Below are 18,522 nucleotides of genomic sequence, written 5' to 3'. Positions count from 1 at the left end.
TTGGACATAAAATTAATTATTCATTTTTTTAGAAACATAGATAGTAGTATAAGGTTGTTTCCATAATTACTTTAATGTAGATATAATGTTTTAATTAATCATTAATGACAATTTATATAGTGTTACACAATACACATGACTAAAAGTTGGGTCTAACACAATGTTTTTGTTTTAATAAGATAAATGTAAAAAAAAAAAGTTTAATCTTGTGGCATAAAAGAATCAATCAACTCATGTTATGGTTGAGTATTATATATTTGCTGTTAATACATATATATACAAAATGTTATACACATTGATATAGCACTTTGCTTTGTTTTAATCTTTTAATAAAAATATATTTAAACGTTGTAAGAAAAAAATAGTAAATGGAGCAGCCAATCCACAAACATCTTCAAAATTAATTTATACGAACTTGTCCTTGGGAGCTTGGAGTTGATCTGACATGCTGTTCGTTTAGATAAACCACACGTTTATTCAGCGGCTGAGCCGGTCTTGCGTTTTCCTCATAACCCTAATATTATCAACAAAACATGTTTAATTAGTTATGTAAGGACAAAGTTCAAATACGTTCATAGCAAATGCTTATGTGAGAGTGTTTTCTATTCTTACACCGCGGCGAGCATCGACTAATACTTTAATCTGCTCATGTGAAACAGTCCCCACCTGCATTTAGAAAAGAAATTAAAAAAAAAATCAAGATTTGAGTCGATTGATATATTTAGATTCTTGATATTTGTTACTACAATAAAGGTTTTGAAATTGGATATATACCTTGTTGATGATGGTCCAGATGACATCTTCAGTGCAAGGAGGAGTGGTGAGAGATCCACGATATTCATAGAATTTTGTAAGATCCCATCCGAAATCTTTTGGGTGTAGCCTTCCTATGGTCGCCTCGCCATCTTGGATGTTTGCGATCGTATTGATCTTTCCCATTATCTGTCGATATTGTTAACCAAGACAATGATAAAAACATACAAGACCGAATTGGTTCTTGACCATTATCTACAGTAAATAATAAATATTACCCTTGAAATGAAAGCATTCGGTGCACCTTCTCGGAAGAGAACTCCTATAACTGCTAAGTGTCCTGCTTCACTTTTATGTACCATGTGAAGTTCCATGGCCAACCTAATAACAAATTCATGTTTCATGATATTATTATTACGTCGAATGTATGTGTAAGAATGATGTCAATCTTTTCATTTTTTTTCCTCGTTACCTTTCTCCATTGAGGAAATGCTCTGAAGGTGCGTGCCAATGGCTTTGAACCAATTGATAGTCAGTATTATTGATCACAATCTTCCCTGCGTCGTCATCCCATGAAACCTGATCCACACAACGTACCGGTCATGCAGACTAATTGGTAATAGAAAAATAAGTATGCTAGATTTTTTTAAGGTTGAATAATTATGTACCATGATGTCGTATCCACGGTTTTTAAGAGTAGCTTCAACTGGTTTGTAATATGTCTGAATAAGCTTTGTAGAATTGTGAACTAGGCGAGCTATTCCTGGAGAAAGATCGATTGGTGATTGCCTCTTCCCCGTCCCACAAATTTTCCATTCTTTCTTGGTCATGCTCCATTTCGATGGATCGGCTAGTGCTCCTTTTTTGTAATGGAACGCAGTCTCTGTCTCATCTGCATGAAAGTCATTCTCAAGTTTTGCATTAATTTTAAGTATATCTTATCATACAAAATGCTCCAAAGCTTTAACACAACCATTACCTGCTGCTCGAGATGAAGAAGAAAGAGCAAGAAATGTCACAAATAGGATAATAATGTTGTTCATCTTTTGTTTTCTCTTCTTCTTCTCAAACTTATTGTATTGTAAGAAGTTTAATATTTTCTTCCTTTATAATATCTTGCATAGAAATTTATTGACCGCAAATTATTTTTAGTCGTCCAAAAACCTTACTAATTCTAAGGTTGAAAATTGGCATAGCACTCGTTTCTATTTTAATATGCGGTTCTTTTTTTTTTGGGATCAAATATGCGGTTCTTTTTAAATGGTTAAAATTTGGGTTTATGGCTGGCTCTCATACCTTTTTAAGAGACCTATTATTGATCGAGTGGGGTCTAATTTTAAGGCTTCACTCCATTTCAAGAAGTTTGTGTTGGGATTAAATCTGAGAGAGAGAGATAGAGAGAGAGTTTAGGTTTTAATCATGTCCATCAATATAATATTTTCAACTTCATTTACCGGTTAGGTCTCACAGCAATTAAACTCATTCCTCTACTATTACTGCATTGACGTTTTTTACATTGAAAATGATCAAGCTAAAGTGGGAAACACACAATATAATTGACAGCCTATGAAATCTAATCATGTTCAGAGCATTTGTCCGTTAAATGTCAAAAAATTCAAATAGTATTGTTAAAGAATGGACCCAAGTATCATTACAATGATGATTCTTATCCTCTCTTTTGATCTGTCTATTGTCCAATAGGAAGTAATCACTATAGAGATTTGTCACCTTCTTTAGAGTTATCTTTGTCTTGTTGCTCAAAAGCATTGTAGAGATGAACATAATAATGGAGAAGCCACATGGTACCGATTATGGCCTAGGGAAACACTCACGTTCCCAAATTTGGAGATAGGGCGCAAACAACTTTATGTTTATACATTAAAAAAACTTTATGTTTTTTTTCATATTGCAGGATTTGTTTTTTTTTTAAAGAAAATGATAGAGATTAAGCTTAAAATATATAGTTCAACTAAATCTTCTTTTATAACTATGAAGTTTTGAACCTTTAGTCTATACTTTTCTTATAAGAAGAAGGCCCTAAAAAGAATCTAGTACTAATTGAAATAATTGTGGTGGATCCATAACTTTCAATCATCACATCAAGTAGCACTACACTCGAATTAGTTTTAGTATAATCATAGAGAATCTTAAATATTAGAAAAATATACCAAGACCCTAACCCTCAACCATTAAATTATTTGTTTGTGTCATTTTTTTTTATTACATCTGAAAAGGAAACAATGGTTACATGTACGAACGTCATGATGACCTTATTAAACGAGAAAGATAGAACTTTCTCGGACATAACTAACTCCTGACACATCCCTCAAGTCTCAAGTGTATATATACACAGAGTTAGAGAGCTACTTTAAACCCCTGTTTTCATCTTCTACTACTAAAAAAGAAAACAAAACGGAGCTAAGTCCAATGGCTGAAACTACAGTAACTGTCGTTGCGACCAAACGCGATGCTCTAGACCCTTACATCAAGATCATTCAAAGTCGGTCCCTCGACATCGACGTCTCCTTCTCCTCATACCTCAAGCCAGACAACAACGAACAAAAGGAGCAACAAGAAGATACTGAGATAAGCATATTCGAAGCTCGAAGATACTTTAGCGAAAGCGGAAGCAACGATAGATCCAAATCTGCGAATCTTAGTGGTCCAAGATTCTCTTCGGCTTCATCTGCAAAAGTGTCTTCCTTTACCGTGGGACATACGGCATCCTCCGAAGCTAGCTGGAACAGCCAAACCGGTTTGCTCCGTAACAACAACCGACAAGGATCGGACCAAGACGGACGTGGAAGCAGCAAGAAAGGCCCCAGGTGGTTTTTCAGACGCAGGACTTGTCCCTGTTCTAGCTCCAAGTCGGTCCAGGTCCGAGAAACCAAACCAAGAATTGCAGAGTTTAAAACCGGTTCTGACCGAACCATATCCAACCGAATCGTTCATCATAATCACCAGACCATATCGTCGTCTGATCCGATTAGACTAACGATCCCTTCAAACAATGTGACCCGGACCATAAATTACGCGGGAAACAGTAGAGAATCTTCAGCTCCGGTTAGTAATTTTAGCTTCCCGACTCTGAACCCGATTAAACCGGAAATCGAACCGGTTCTGCATCCGATTAAACCGGTTCTGAACCCAACGAGTCCCAAGGGAGTTACTACTACAGACGAAGAAGCAGCGAGCGACGCTAGCTCTGACCTATTCGAGATAGAGAGCTTCTCTACTCAGCACATAGCTCGTCCCTGTGCTCCACCACCACCAGCTGATCTCGTCAGAAACTCGGTAGACGAGACAGCGACCGAGTACGGTTACGAGCCGAGCGAAGCAAGTGTCACTTGGAGCGTTACGACCGCGGAACCGGTCTCGGTAGCGGCGGCTAGCTTCTCAAGAATCAACTTATCGCAGCCGTCGTTGGCGTTTGGCGGTTGCGATAAGAAGAAAACGGGGTTGTTAGACTGTAGTTGTGAGAAAGCGGTTATGGTTAGTGGCGGTCAGCGTTTGGTTCAGCCGCTTAAGAGCGTTAGCGTTCAGGATGACGTCATGCAAAAGGTGTTGTGCAACAATGGCAGTTCTAAACTAAGCGTAACAAGTCTAAAAACGTTGGATAATAAATCGTCGTTTCTGGTTTAGGACCGGTTTAACTACTCCACTCTCTTGGTGTTTTGTGTGTGTGTTCTCATGTAAAATTGCTTTGTTTTTTTTCCTCGAACATGTGTACTTTTAAGTTTATGAGTATAACAAAACCAACGTGAATTTTTTTTTTTTGAATAAAAAATATTAATTCCGGCGTTATAGTATGGACGGTTCTTTTACACTATCTACACATTCATATATATAAGACGTAACTCGTTTCTTACCTTGGATAGCTAGATGGCTTAGGTGTAAACCTTTGGTTATATATAATTCCAAGTTAACCAATTCCTTTACTTTTTATAATCCTTGGATTAAGTATAAAGGTTTGGTGGGACTATGAGTTCCATGACTCAAGATTAGTAGATTACTTATGTCTTATCTCAAAAGTTTGATTTAAGGTATAGTTTCTTGCTTTAAAGGATTACTAATACAGCCAAGACTACATTTAAAAACAATTCCACAGATTTAAAGCAAACAACAAAAGAAAATATATGTTCATATACTATGTAACTTGACCTTCACTACAAGAAACCTCAGTCATAAATACACATATTGGCTCCAAAACAACAACACTTCACATGAAGAGCTAATTATAAACAAAACATTCAAACAAAAATTGTCCATAAATTAAAGTTGTTTAAAGACTCACATGGATCAACAAGGAGTAGTCAAGAGAAGACTAGCCGTTCTCGTCGGCTGCAACTACCCCAACACAAGGAACGAGCTCCACGGCTGCGTCAACGACGTTTTAGCCATGAAAGAAACACTTTCGACACGTTTCGGATTCAAACAAGACGACATGGAGGTGCTAACGGACGAGCCAGAGTCAAAGGTAAAGCCCACTGGAGCCAACATCAAGGCCGCTTTACGTAGGATGGTGGAAAAAGCTCAAAATGGATCTGGTGGAGACGTCTTGTTCTTCCACTATAGTGGCCATGGAACTCGGATTCCGTCCGTTAAACCTGCTCATCCTTTTAGACAAGACGAAGCTATTGTTCCTTGTGATTTCAACCTCATCACAGATGTTGATTTCAGAGAATTGGTTAATCAACTTCCTAAGGGAACGAGCTTTACCATGATCTCAGATTCTTGCCATAGTGGTGGTCTCATTGACAAGGAGAAAGAACAAATAGGACCATTCTCCTCTAGCAATAGATCTCCGGCCATGGAGACAACAACAACATTGCGTGCCTTGCCATTCAAGGAAGTCCTCGACCACTTGAGTTCTCTCACCGGAATCTTAACTTCTGACATCGGTACACACCTACTCGAGCTCTTTGGTGGCGACGCTGGTCTAAAGTTCAGGCTACCGACTATTGATTTGATGGATCTTTTGGAGAAAATGACTTTGCGTGAAAGGCACGTTGACTCCGGGATATTGCTGAGCGGGTGTCAGGCGGATGAAACGTCAGCTGATGTAGGTGGGGGTGGCGGGAAGGCGTATGGAGCGTTTAGCAACGCGATTCAGACGGTGCTGAAGGAGAACGAATGTGCCTTGAAGAACAAGGAACTAGTGATGATGGCTAGGGAAGTGCTTGAGAGACTAGGGTTCCAGCAACACCCTTGTCTTTACTGCAGCGATCAGAACGCTGACGCAACGTTCCTGTCTCAACCTTGATGTGAATCACGCGATTATATCTCGTTGTTTCCTTTTATTTGAATGTGTATTTTCAAAATATCTTTTGTGTTTAGCCCCATAATTAAACAGTAATAACAATGTTCAAGAACTAGACTTAAAGAAGTATTGATTAGATGGGCGTTTAGACCAATTTTTTTTATAATATTGTTTTGTTTAGGTCTGATTTGCCGACTATACCGATTTTTAGAAAACTGAATAATAATAATAAGTTGTTGATGAACTCTATCATGTGCATACAAATATACAATTTAACCAGTGGTCCAACGGATCTCAATGTGAATAACACCATTTCTTGAATTGATAAGATGATATTTCTGGTTAATCCTTCCATTGGCAACAACATCATCCAGATTTATATCTACATGTCCCAGTTCCTCCTACATAGAGATGAGTTGAAGCAAAATTAAACGTTAAAACATGGTCTCTAGAAAGCTCAGGTCAATGCATAAAGATCTTTACCTTGGAACGAAAGTGAAAGCCTGTTCCTTTACTCATGACCTCAACGCGTATACTCTCTTTCAGTGGTGGCTCTTCCAGTGTGAACTGGAACTCCTCGTTCCATCTCGGGTCTCTTGTCTTCCTCAACATCTAATCAAGTAAACATAGCTCTGAGGCACTCTAATTATAAGTCAAATAGTATATTTTAAGTTTAATGATTTGATTATATACCTTTGTTCTCTTCTTTTCTCCTCTGAAGAGAACAAGAGCGTATGGATTTGTATATATCTTCTTGCCCTCTACATCTTTGGCTGATTGGATTGCAACCGAGAGTAGACCAGCATTGCTGAGAAACTCATCATCGTCCTCTGATGATTTCTCATCCTGAACATCGTTTCTGTACTTGAGGCTTTCATCTCTGAATGGCACATACCTGAGGTCTAACTCTAATTTCCCTCTTTGTTTCTTCTCTGGTACATCCATAACAATATTCGAGTTCTTGATCAAATCCAGATTAAAGACCTTCTTCTCTCCAGGGTTGATTTTCTTCAAGGGGATCATCTGCATTCCCAATCTATCATGCCCACCAACCTGACAAAGAGAGCAGGTTTAGTAAGGAGTTACACAATACATTTGAACTAGGAGAAGAGATGCTGAGACCTTGTCCCAGTCAAAGACTTCTAGTTGAAGGACTTGTGATGTTGGATCCTTCACTATGAGCTTGAAGTGTTCGTTCCACTCCGGGTTTAAGTTCCTCTTCTTGATAGTGGTTTTCTTTGCCGGAAGCTTTTCTCCGGTCAAGCTAAGCTTGACATAAGGATCAGATGTTCCAAGCAGATCCTTCTTGAGGAGATTGCGAGCTCTAATGATATTCACATGAAGCAACCCTACAGGCTTCTTCACAGAAGCTCTACATCAGAAGAAAACAATCAGAGGGGGAAAGAAAAGAGTTTCCTGCAAAATCATTATTATCAGCGCTTACGTTGAAGCATCAAGAATAGGTATCTCAAGAACTTGTGGCCAATGGTACATGCTTGAAACTTGTCTTTTAATAGTTTCCTGCAGAAATCATTATTACTAGATTAAATCCTCTGAGAAAAGATAATAACAATGAAACAGCATAGTTCCACCTCCTACCAAAAGGATCAATATAGCACCTGAACATATCTGTAGAGACCAGGTATGGACATGAGATCCCCACCAAGCACTTTCAATCCAAAATCAACATGCGGCTGCAAAAGAGAAATCATCATCACAGTTTCTCATGGTTTGTAATAAAGCAAACAACTTTCATAATCTGTTCTGAGAGAATGTAACTTACCTTTTCCATCAATGAAACTACAACCGTTCCGAAACAAGGGAAGGTTGGCAGAAGAGGCTTCAGAGCTACTCGCATTATAGCGAAAATCTGGAGATCAACAAGCTGCAAAAGCAAGTATTTTAAACAGTGAAGATACTACTACAACTTGGTGTATAAGCTTCTCTTACTGACCTGAACTTTGATTCGTAAAGACATGAGCTTTATCACCAAAACAATATTGGGATTGCCTGCCCACTTGACTGATGGTTCAAACAGAAGCTCCTTCTCGTTAGTCTCATAGAACTTAACACCTGTAGGCACATTGCCCTTTGACCATTAGCACAATTTTACAGATGGGAGAATTAAGTAAAAATGGGACTAGTACTTGCCATGAACTGTGGGAGGAAGCGATCCAAGGCTCAGTGTTTCGAACTCTATAGATTCTATACAGAAAGTCCCAATGTAATCAGCAAAAATGGGTTGTGCAGAGCTCTTGATAATCTCGCAAATAGCCTATAAACAAGATTAGAAAAAAAGTTCAAACTTATATACAGAAGCAAAATTTGATAATAAGCTTATTTATATAAGAATGCAGGACCGGACTGGTCCTAGGCAAAGTCGAATGAAACATTCGTCTATTGTCCCAATTTTTTTTTTAAAGAAAATCACATAAACATAGGCGCAAATTTGTATTAAAAAAAATTCTATTGAAATCTTTATTAAATCGCCTACAGGCCCCCGAAATCTCCTATAAGAAGAAAAGAACCTTATCGAGGTAGGGCCACATGTATGAGAGAAACCTGTTAAACCAGTCCACCTGAATGCATGTTGTAAAAACACAATAGAAAGCAGATTATATTAGTGTGAAGTAATTAAGAAAATGTTTGAGTTTAAGTTACTCGTTCGTAGTCAGGATTCTTCATCCATAGTGGCATATCAGGGAGAAGATCGAGAAGGAGAGTGATGCTAGTCTCAACTAGTGGCCTCGCTGGTGGATACTGCAAATGGTTTCAAACAGTGTCCACATATTATCAAATCCTCAGATTCATATTCCTTTTCTGATTCTCCAGCACACACGATAAAGTAACAACCTTTAAGCTACCCAGATGATGAAAATCAATGTAATCAAACGAAAGATGCGATTTTTATGTTAAGGGTGTGTACTTACCTCTTCGTGTGAAGGCTGAGAATAGATGAAGACGAAGAATCCAACGATGAGTCCGATAGGGATTCCGATTGCGAAACCAAGGATCCCCAGCACACTCCCGAAAAATCCCATCTTTTTTCGTTTTTTTTTCTTTTTCTCGATGATCTTACCAGAGAAGCGATGAAAACGAAGAATGAGTATATATGGTAAGAGAGACAGAGGAGAAGGAATCTAGTCCAAAACGGTAATGAAGAGAACAACGTTCTGATTCAACCGCCAATTTTTCGTGACGAGAGTTTCTTATTGTTTTATTTATTTGCCATTTAAAGGATCAACAAATCACGAGATGACATTGGGGATGTGAAATGACTTTAATACCCTTTTTGTTGGTTGGCCTAATTAAACTTTGATTATTAGCTTAAGTAGAAGATTATACGAATATTTATTACTTGTTTTATGGTCCCAGCAAAAACTTGTTTGACGAATACTGGAGATAGGAATGAATACGAGTTTGATTGGGTGACGAAGACAACTTTTAATCATTTATTATGATATTTGAAATTAATCATGTCCTTGCATTATTATGGATAAGTTTCTAAATACTATTTTTTTTTAAATGGTTATATATATTAATACTAAGATTCATTTCTAAAAAATAAATAAAGTTGAAATGAAATTCGTAGGCAATGTGTGAAAATTCAAACCGAGTTGATGTACTTTGTAGGCATTATTATGTGAATGGATAACGCGGTCTTCAAGTGTTTGCGTGTGTTATCTATCTTATTATCTCGATACATTAATTCTATGACAATGACATTTTTCTAGAACACTTGTTTAATTTTCTTCTCTTTGATTTCTTTCCAAAACTATTAATAAAACGTCATAGCTTGTAATATTTCCGTTTCTTAGTATTTTAGTTAAATTGTAGCATAGCAAAATTAATATCCTAGAGCATTAATATATGAATCTTAAATGTTTTGTCTCCAACATGGCAACATCCATTAACAATAATGTGAAAATCATATTTCAAACTAAACGATGACAAAAACACTAAAAACTAAAGTGTCTTATGATAATGAGAATATCTACCGCGAAACCTGAAAAAACGTTCGACACTACATTTGAATTGATTTGTTCAAACGTTATTTTCTTTCCAAACACGCGAAGCACGATACTTCTGACGTATAAAGTATCATATACGTCGTCTATTTTTTTTTCTTTTCTCTGAGCTCTTTTGGTAGCATAGCATCTCAAACATTTTAAACTACATTATCATGTGCTAGAGCCTATAAGCTTTTTATATGAAAAATATCACTTGATGTCTAACTAAAACAATTTATTCAAAAGTTACAAAAAAAAAACAATTTATTCAAAATATTGTGTAATTAAGGCGAATGATTATAAGAAAAAAATTCAACACTAAGCAAATGATATGGTCAAAAATCTAAATAGTCTATGAAAATAATTCAAATATTTTTATTTTCACTATAGTTTTAGACATGTTCATTACTGGTCGAACCATCTAATAAGACTCTCTATTTATCCAGGAAAATACCATACAATATATACTTCGAGAGATTAGAAACCACCACAAGCTGTCATGTACACAAGAGCAAAGAGCCGCCACTAGACTACTTGTCTTCCCACAACAAATATCATGGTTCAGGATTTATGAAATTACGATCTATATATGTGTTCGAAAATTTGTTTTTCTTGAATCTGACATTTGTCATATCTTACCTACTTTGTGGTCATTCAATTATTATGTTGTTTTGTTCAAAAAATCTTAAAGTGTACTTTCAAGTTGCAACATCATATATATTTATTTTCGATTTTATATTTGTCAACATCAATCACTCTTATTTTTTTTGTTTTCTCGGTTGGAAACAACAACTGTAGATTCCTATAAGTTTTTTTTTTGTAAAAGGATACTCCATTATGAAACCTGTTCTCTAAATATCTAGCTAGACTAGCTTTCCATATCCTCAGGGATGTATTGAATCTGAAATTTGAAATGATTTGATTTTTAATGAATTTTTAGATGATTGTAGAAGAATTAGAAAATTTGGTGTAATTTTTGTTAAAACCTTCTAGAATCTCATCTAAAACAGTGAGATTTGGATTTTTATTTTTATAACTAAAGAATTTCCCTCAAACACTCTAGACATAATTAAAGTATTCTAAAATCTCCAACTTAAATTTTGTTCAATGACAGTGGATTTCAGAGTGTTTTTTGAAATAGTAAGTTCGATAACACTAGATTTTAAATTATTTTTTAAAATCCACGTTTGAATAATAGTGAATTTATCATTTTAATACAAATAATTTCAAATTCTTAGTTAAATACATCATCTTTAGATATTTTTGCTAAAACGTTTTTGTGCCAGCAATTTAGCTTTTTAAAGCCAAGTAACCAACGTTTTGCCTCTACTCCATACGGTAAAATTTTCTTAGCAAGGAACATTAACAACACATTCTCATTCGAATAAAGCGATTTTATAGTGGTTTATCCACCAATTTAGGGAGTTTTATAAAGTTATACTAAATTAATTTCTAAAAAATTAAAACGATGTTCATGTACCATGAAAGAGAGTTTAATATACATTAATAAAAATGTAGAATGTGTTTAGAAATTTTAAAACAACTCCAAAGATCACAGACTTCAGTATATAGAACATTTACCAAAAAACTCAATAATTTCGTAGGGGGTTAACACATAGATTTTGAGAAAAATTCAAAAATATGAAAATATTGTTTTAATGCATGGTTGCATCATGCACTAACATATGATGAAGGTTAAAAAGGTTTGGAACATTTGTTGTCTTCATTTCTTTAGAGAATAACAATTTTATAGAAGTTAGTCCACCAATTTAGGGAGTATTATGAACTTTTACTAAATTAATTGATAAAAAATTAAAACGATGTCCATGTACCATGAAAGAGAGTTTGATATACATTAATACAAATGTAGAAAGTGTATAGAAATTTTTAAACAACACTAAATATCATAGGCTTCAGTATATAGAACATTTACAAAAAAAACTCAATATTTTCGTAGAGGTTAACACATAAATTTTTTTAAAAAATCAAAAATATGAAAATATTGTTTTAATGCATAGTTGCATCATGCACTAACATATGATGAAGGTTAAAGAGGTTTAAAACCTTTGTTGTCTTTGTTTCTCTAGAGAATAGCGATGTTATAGTGGTTAGTCTACCAATTTGGGAAGTATTATGAAGTTCTACTAAATTAATTGATAAAAAATTAAAATGATGTCCATGTACCATGAAAGAAAATTTAATAGACATTAGTACAAATTTAGAATATATTTAGAAATTTTAAAACAACACTAAATATCATAGGCTTCAGTATATAGAACATTTACCGAAAACTCAATATTTTTGTAGGGGTTAACACATAGATTTTGAGAAAAATTCGAAAATATGACAATACTTTTTTAATTCATAGTTGCATCATGCACTAACATAAGATGAATGTCAAAGAGGTTTGGAACCTTTGTTGTCTCCGTTTCTCTAGAAAATAGCAATTTTATAGTGGTTAGTCCACCAATTTAGGGAGTATTATGAAGTTTTACTAAATTAATTGATAAAAAATTAAAACGATGCCAATGTACCACGAAATAGAGTTTGATATACATTAATACACATGTAGAAAGTGCTTAGAAATTTTAAAACAACACTAAACATCATAGGCTTCAGTATATAGATCATTTACCAAAAAACTCAATATTTTCGTAGGGTTAACACATAGATTTTTGAAAAAAATCAAAATATGACAATATTGTTTTAATGCATAGTTTCATCATGCACAAACATATGATGAAGGTCAAAGAGGTTTGAAACCTTTGTTGTCTCCGTTTCTCTTGAGAATAGCGATTTTATAGTGGTTAGTCCACCAATTTAGGGAATATTATGAAGTTTTACTAAATTAATTGATAAAAAATTAAAACATTGCAAATGTACCTTTGATAAAGGGTAAAAAGGTTTGATAAATTTAAAACAATGCATCATGCACTAACATATGATAAAGGGTAAAAAGGTTTGAAACCTTTGTAGTCTCCGTTTCTCAAGAGAATATCGATTTTATTGTGGTTCATCTACCAATTTAGGGAATTTTATAAAGTTATACTAAATTAATTTCTAAAAAATTAAAACGATTCACATTTAATATGAAAGAGAGTTTAATATACATTAATACAAAGTTAGAATGTGTTTATAAATTTTAAAATAACACTAGAGCATTTACCGAAAAACTCAATATTTTCGTAGGAGTTAACACATAGATTTTTGTGAAAAAATAAAAAATATGACAAGATTGTTTTAATGCATAGTTGCATCTTGCACTAACATATGATGAAATTCAAAGAGGTTTGGAACCTTTGTTATCTTCGTTTCTCTAGAGAATAGCGATTTTATAGTGGTTAGTCCACCAAATTAGGGAATATTATGAAGTTTTACTAAATTAATTGATAAAAAATTAAAACGATGCCCATGTACCGTGAAAGAGAGTTTAATATACATTAATAAAAATGTAGAATGTGTTTATAAATTTTAAAACAAAACCAAAGATCACAGGCTTCAGTGTATAGAGCATTTACTAAAAAACTCAATATTTTCGTAGGGGTTAACACATAGATATTGAGAAAAATTCAAAAATATGACAATACTGTTTTAATGCATGGTTGCATCATGCACTAACATATGATGAAGGGAAAAAAGGTTGAAACCTTTGTAATCTCTGTTTCTCAAGAGAATAACGATTTTATAATGCTTCATCCACCAATTTAGGGAGTTTTATCAAGTTATACTAAATTAATTTCTAAAAAATTAAAACGTTTCCCATGTACCATGAAAGAGAGTTTAATATATATTAATACAAATTTAGAATGTGTTTAGAATTTTTAAAACAACACTAGAGCATTTACCGAAAAACTTAATATTTTCGTAGGTGTTAACACTTAGATTTTTTGAAAAAATGAAAAAATATAAAAATTCTGTTTTAATGCATAACTGCATCATGCACTAACATATGATGAAGGTCAAAGAGGTTTGGAACCTTTGTTGTCTCTGTTTCTCTAGAAAATTGTAATTTTATAGAGGTTAGCCACCAATTTAGGGAGTATTATGAACTTTTACGAAATTAATTGATAAAAAAATTAAGACGATGTCTATGTACCAAGAAAGATTTTAATATACATTAATACAAATTTAGAAAGAGTTTAGAAATTTTTAAACAACACTAAATATCATAGGCTTTCAGTATATAGAGCATTTACAAAAAAACTCAATATTTTCGTAGAGGTTAACACATAGATTTTAAGAAAAATTCAAAAAATACAACAATATTGTTTTAATGCATAGTTGCATCATGTACTTACATATGATGAAGGTCAAAGAGGTTTGAAACATTTGTTTTCCCCGTTTCTCTAGAGAATAACGATTTTATAGTGGTTAGTCTACCAATTTAGGGAGTATTATGAAGTTTTACTCAATTAATTGATAAAAAATTGAAACGATGCTAATGTACCATGAAATAGAGTTTAATATACATTAATACAAATTTAGAATGTGTTGAGAAATTTTAAAACAACACTAGAGCATTTACCGAAAAACTCAATATTTTCGTAGGGGTTAACACATAGATTTTGAGAAAAATTCAAAAATATAACAATACTGTTTTAAATCATAGTTGCATCCTGCATTAACATATGATGAAGGTCAAAGAGGTTTGAAACCTTTCTTATCTTCGTTTCTCTATAGAATAGCGATTTTATAAAGGTTAGTCCACCAATTTAGGTAGTATAAGTTTTACTAAATTAATTGTTAAAAAATTAAAACGATGTCATGTACCATGAAAGAGAGTTTAATATACATTAATAAAAATGTAAAATGTGTTTAGAAATGATAAAAGAACACCAAAGATCACATGCCACATAGATTTTGAGAAAAATTCAAAAATATGACAATACTGTTTTAATGCATGGTTGCATCATGCACTAACATATGATTAAGGTTAAAAAGGTTTGAAACCTTTGTTGTCTCCGTTTCTCTAGAGAATAACGATTTTATAGTGGTTCATCCACCAATTTATGTAGTTTATGAAGTTATACTAAATTAATTTCTAAAAAATTAAAACGATGCCCGTGTACCATACCGTGAAAGAGAGTTTAATATACATTAATACAAATGTAGAATGTGTTTAGAAATTTTAAAACAACACAAGAGCATTTACCGAAAACTCAACACATAGATTTTGAGAAAAATTCAAAAATATGATGATACTGTTTTAATGCGTAGTTGCATCGTGCTCTAACATATGATGAATGTCAAAGAAGTTTTGAACCTTTGTTGTCTTCGTTTCTCTAGAGAATAACGATTTTATTGAGGTTAGTCCACCAATTTAAAGAGTATTATGAACTTTTACTTAATTAATTGATAAAAAATTAAAACGATGCCCTTGTACCATGAAAGAGAGTTTAATATACATTAATAGAAATGTAGAAAGTGTTTAGAAATTTTAAAACAACACTAAATATCATAGACTTCAGTATATAGAGCATTTACTAAAAAAACTCAATATTTTCGTAGAGGTTAGTTAACACATAGATTTTAAGAAAAAATCAAAAATATCACAATATTGTTTCAATGCATAGTTGCATCATACACTAATATATGATGAATGTCCAAGAGGTTTGGAACCTTTTTGTCTCTGTTTCTCTAAAAAATAGCGATTTTATAGTGGTTAGTCCACTAATTTAGGGAGTACTGTGAAGTTTTACTAAATTAATTGATAAAAAATTAAAATGATGTCCATGTACCATGAAATAGAGTTTAGTATACATTAATACAAATGTAGAATGTGTTTAGAAATTTTAAAACAACACTAAAGATCATAGGCATCAGTGTATAGAGCATTTACCGAAAAACTCAATATTTTCTTACGGGTTAACACATAGATTTTAAGAAAAATTCAAAAATATGACAATACTGTTGTAATCCATAATTGCATTCTGCACTAACATATGATGAATGTCAAAGAGGTTTGGAACCTTTGTTGTCTTCGGTTCTCTAGAGAATAACGATTTTATAGAGGTTAATCCACCAATTTAGGGAGTATTATGAACTTTTACTAAATTAATTGATAAAAAATTAAAGCGATGTCCATGTACCATGAAAGAGAGTTTAATATACATTAATACAAATGTAGAATGTGTTTAGAAATTTTAAAACAACACCAAAGATCACAAACTTCAGTATATAAAACATTTACCAAAAAAACTCAATATTTTCGTAGGGGTTAACACATAGATTTTGAGAAAAATTAAAAAATATGACAATATTATTTTAATGCATAGTTGCATCATGCACTAACATGTGGTGAATGTCAAAGAGGTTTGGAACCTTTGTTGTCTTCGTTTCTCAAGAGAATAGCGATTTTATAGAGGTTAGTCCATCAATTTAGGGAGTATTATGAACTTTTACTAAACTAATTGATAAAAAATTAAAATGATGCCCATGTACCATGAAAGAGAGTTAATATACATTAATACAAGTGTAGAAAGTGTTTAGAAATTTTATAACAACACTAGATATCATATGCTTCAGTATATAGAACATTTACCAAAAGAACTCAATATTTTCGTAGAGGTTAACACATAGATTTTAAGAAAAATTCAAAATATGACAATATTATTTTAATGCATAGTTCCATCAAGCACTAACATATGATGAAGTTCAAAGAGATTTGAAACCTTTGTTGTCTCTGTTTCTCTAGAGTAGCGATTTTATAGTTGTTAGTCCACCAATTTATGGAATATTATGAAGTTTTACTAAATTAATTGATAAATAATTAAAACGATGCCAATACACAATGAAAGAGATCTTAATATACATTAATACAAATTTATAATGTGTTTAGAAATTTTAAAACAACACTAGAGCGTTAACACATAGATTTTGAGAAAAATTCAAAAAAAATAACAATATTGTTTTAATGCATAGTTGCATCATGCACTAACATATGATGAAGGTCAAAGAGGTTTGGAACCTTTGTTATCTCCGTGTCTCTAGAGAATAGCGATTTTACAGTGGTTAGTCCACCAATTTAGGGAATATTATGGGGTTTTACTAAATTATTTTTTTAAAAATTAAAAAATGCTCATGTACCATGAAAGAGAGTTTAATATACATTAATACATTAGTAAAAATGTAGAATATGTTTATAAATTTTAAAATAACACTTTGGTGTTAATATACATTAATACATTAAAACAACAGAGACAACAATGGTTTCAAACCTCTTTGACATTCATCATATGTTAGTGCAAGATGCAACTATGCATTAATTAGTATTGTCATAGTTTTTAATTTCTCTCAAAATCTTTGTGTTAACCCCTACAAAAATATTGAGTTTTTCGGTAAATGCTCTATACACTGAAACCTATGATCTTTAGTGTTGTTTTAAAATTTCTAAACCCATTCTACATTTGTATTAATGTATATTAAACTCTATTACATGGTACATGAGCATCATTTTAATTTTTTTATCAATTAATTTAGGAAAATTTCATAATATTCCCTAAATTAGTGGACTAACCACTATAAAATCGCAATTCTCTAGAGAAACGGAGACAACAAAAGTTTCAAACCTCTTTGACCTTCATCATATGTTAGTGCATGATGCAACTATGCATTAAAATAGTATTGTCATATTTTTGAAATTTTCTCAAAATCTATGTGTTAATCCCTACAAAAATATTAAGTTTTTTGGTAAATGTTCTATATATTGAAGCCTATGATTTTTAGTGTTGTTTTAAAATTTCTAAACACTTTCTATATTTTTATTAATGTATATTAAACTCTCTTTCATGGTACATGGACATCGTTTAAATTTTTTATCAATTAATTTACTAAAACTTCATAATACTCCCTAAATTGGTGGACTAACCACTATAAAATCGTTATTATCTAGAGAGACGGAGACAACAAAAGTTCCAAACTTTTCAGACCTTGATCATATGTTACCCTACGAAAATATTGAGTTTTTTGGTAAATGTTGTTGTTTTAAAATTTCTAAACACATTCTACATTTGTATTAATATTTATTAAACTCTCTTTCATGGTACATGAGAATGTTTTAATCTTTTATAAATTAATTTAGTATAACTTCATAAAACTCCATAAATTGGTAGATGAACCACTATAAAATCGAATGAGAAGGTGTAGTTAATGTTCCTTTTAATCAAACTTTTTGAAAAGTTGCCAGAAGGCACTTTATTCGAATGAGAAGGTGTTGTTAATACTCCTTTTAATGGCTAAAATGGAATATGAACGTTATCTCACAAAATAATACGTATAAATATATCTGAACTTCATTTAGATATTGGATATCGGATATCGCTGCTGAAGGCAAACTCGTCGATCCTGTTTGAGTAATCTCCACAATATCATCTTCATACATTATCCCTCTTATTTTTCCAATTTTAATTTCAAACATGTTTTCTAGTTTGAAGCCATTATTGATATCATTTATCAGAGTTATTCAAATGTATATTATATCACTATTTTTAAAAGTTAACT

The 18,522-nt window shown here is 32.7% G+C and overlaps 4 protein-coding genes across 6 annotated transcripts; 2 read left to right on the top strand and 2 right to left on the bottom strand.

Moving 5' to 3' along the window:
* Window positions 1–236: 236 nt before the first annotated feature.
* Window positions 237–1,930, bottom strand: LOC106370694 (alpha carbonic anhydrase 3-like). The gene is made up of 7 exons (XM_013810690.3): window positions 1,733–1,930; window positions 1,422–1,645; window positions 1,226–1,332; window positions 1,032–1,134; window positions 775–942; window positions 613–666; window positions 237–514 (listed from the first exon to the last, which is right to left on the bottom strand). The coding sequence occupies exons 1-7, from the start codon at window positions 1,794–1,796 to the stop codon at window positions 401–403; spliced, it is 834 nt and encodes a 277-aa protein (XP_013666144.2). The 5' UTR covers window positions 1,797–1,930; the 3' UTR covers window positions 237–400.
* A 1,063-nt stretch (window positions 1,931–2,993) lies between these two features.
* LOC106370695 (protein PHYTOCHROME KINASE SUBSTRATE 4-like) lies at window positions 2,994–4,557 on the top strand. The gene has a single exon (XM_013810691.3). It carries the CDS (start codon window positions 3,181–3,183, stop codon window positions 4,393–4,395), a length of 1,215 nt encoding a protein of 404 aa, XP_013666145.2. The 5' UTR covers window positions 2,994–3,180; the 3' UTR covers window positions 4,396–4,557.
* A 295-nt stretch (window positions 4,558–4,852) lies between these two features.
* On the top strand, window positions 4,853–6,142 carry LOC106372525 (metacaspase-9). Its single transcript, XM_013812754.3, has one exon. The coding sequence runs from the start codon at window positions 5,048–5,050 to the stop codon at window positions 6,014–6,016; it is 969 nt and encodes a 322-aa protein (XP_013668208.2). The 5' UTR covers window positions 4,853–5,047; the 3' UTR covers window positions 6,017–6,142.
* Window positions 6,143–6,233: 91 nt separating this feature from the next.
* LOC106372524 (synaptotagmin-3) lies at window positions 6,234–9,235 on the bottom strand. 3 transcript variants are annotated; one of them, XM_013812751.3, is made up of 12 exons: window positions 8,944–9,235; window positions 8,675–8,773; window positions 8,542–8,592; window positions 8,165–8,288; window positions 7,968–8,086; window positions 7,797–7,898; window positions 7,633–7,707; window positions 7,458–7,534; window positions 7,136–7,385; window positions 6,707–7,066; window positions 6,497–6,625; window positions 6,234–6,414 (listed from the first exon to the last, which is right to left on the bottom strand). In XM_013812751.3, the coding sequence occupies exons 1-12, from the start codon at window positions 9,052–9,054 to the stop codon at window positions 6,286–6,288; spliced, it is 1,626 nt and encodes a 541-aa protein (XP_013668205.2). In that variant the 5' UTR covers window positions 9,055–9,235; the 3' UTR covers window positions 6,234–6,285. The 3 variants fall into 3 exon arrangements, with proteins under 3 accessions (XP_013668205.2, XP_048624306.1, XP_022565942.2); XM_048768349.1 differs by having other exon boundaries at window positions 7,797–7,883; window positions 8,944–9,219; XM_022710221.2 differs by having other exon boundaries at window positions 8,675–8,833; window positions 8,944–9,174.
* Window positions 9,236–18,522: the final 9,287 nt, after the last annotated feature.

This window comes from Brassica napus, chromosome C9 (genome assembly GCF_020379485.1).
Source record: "Brassica napus cultivar Da-Ae chromosome C9, Da-Ae, whole genome shotgun sequence".
Taxonomy (NCBI): Eukaryota; Viridiplantae; Streptophyta; class Magnoliopsida; order Brassicales; family Brassicaceae; genus Brassica; species Brassica napus.
The sequence above is the reverse complement of the archived record's forward strand: the minus strand, read 5'-3'. Positions and strand labels throughout refer to the sequence as shown.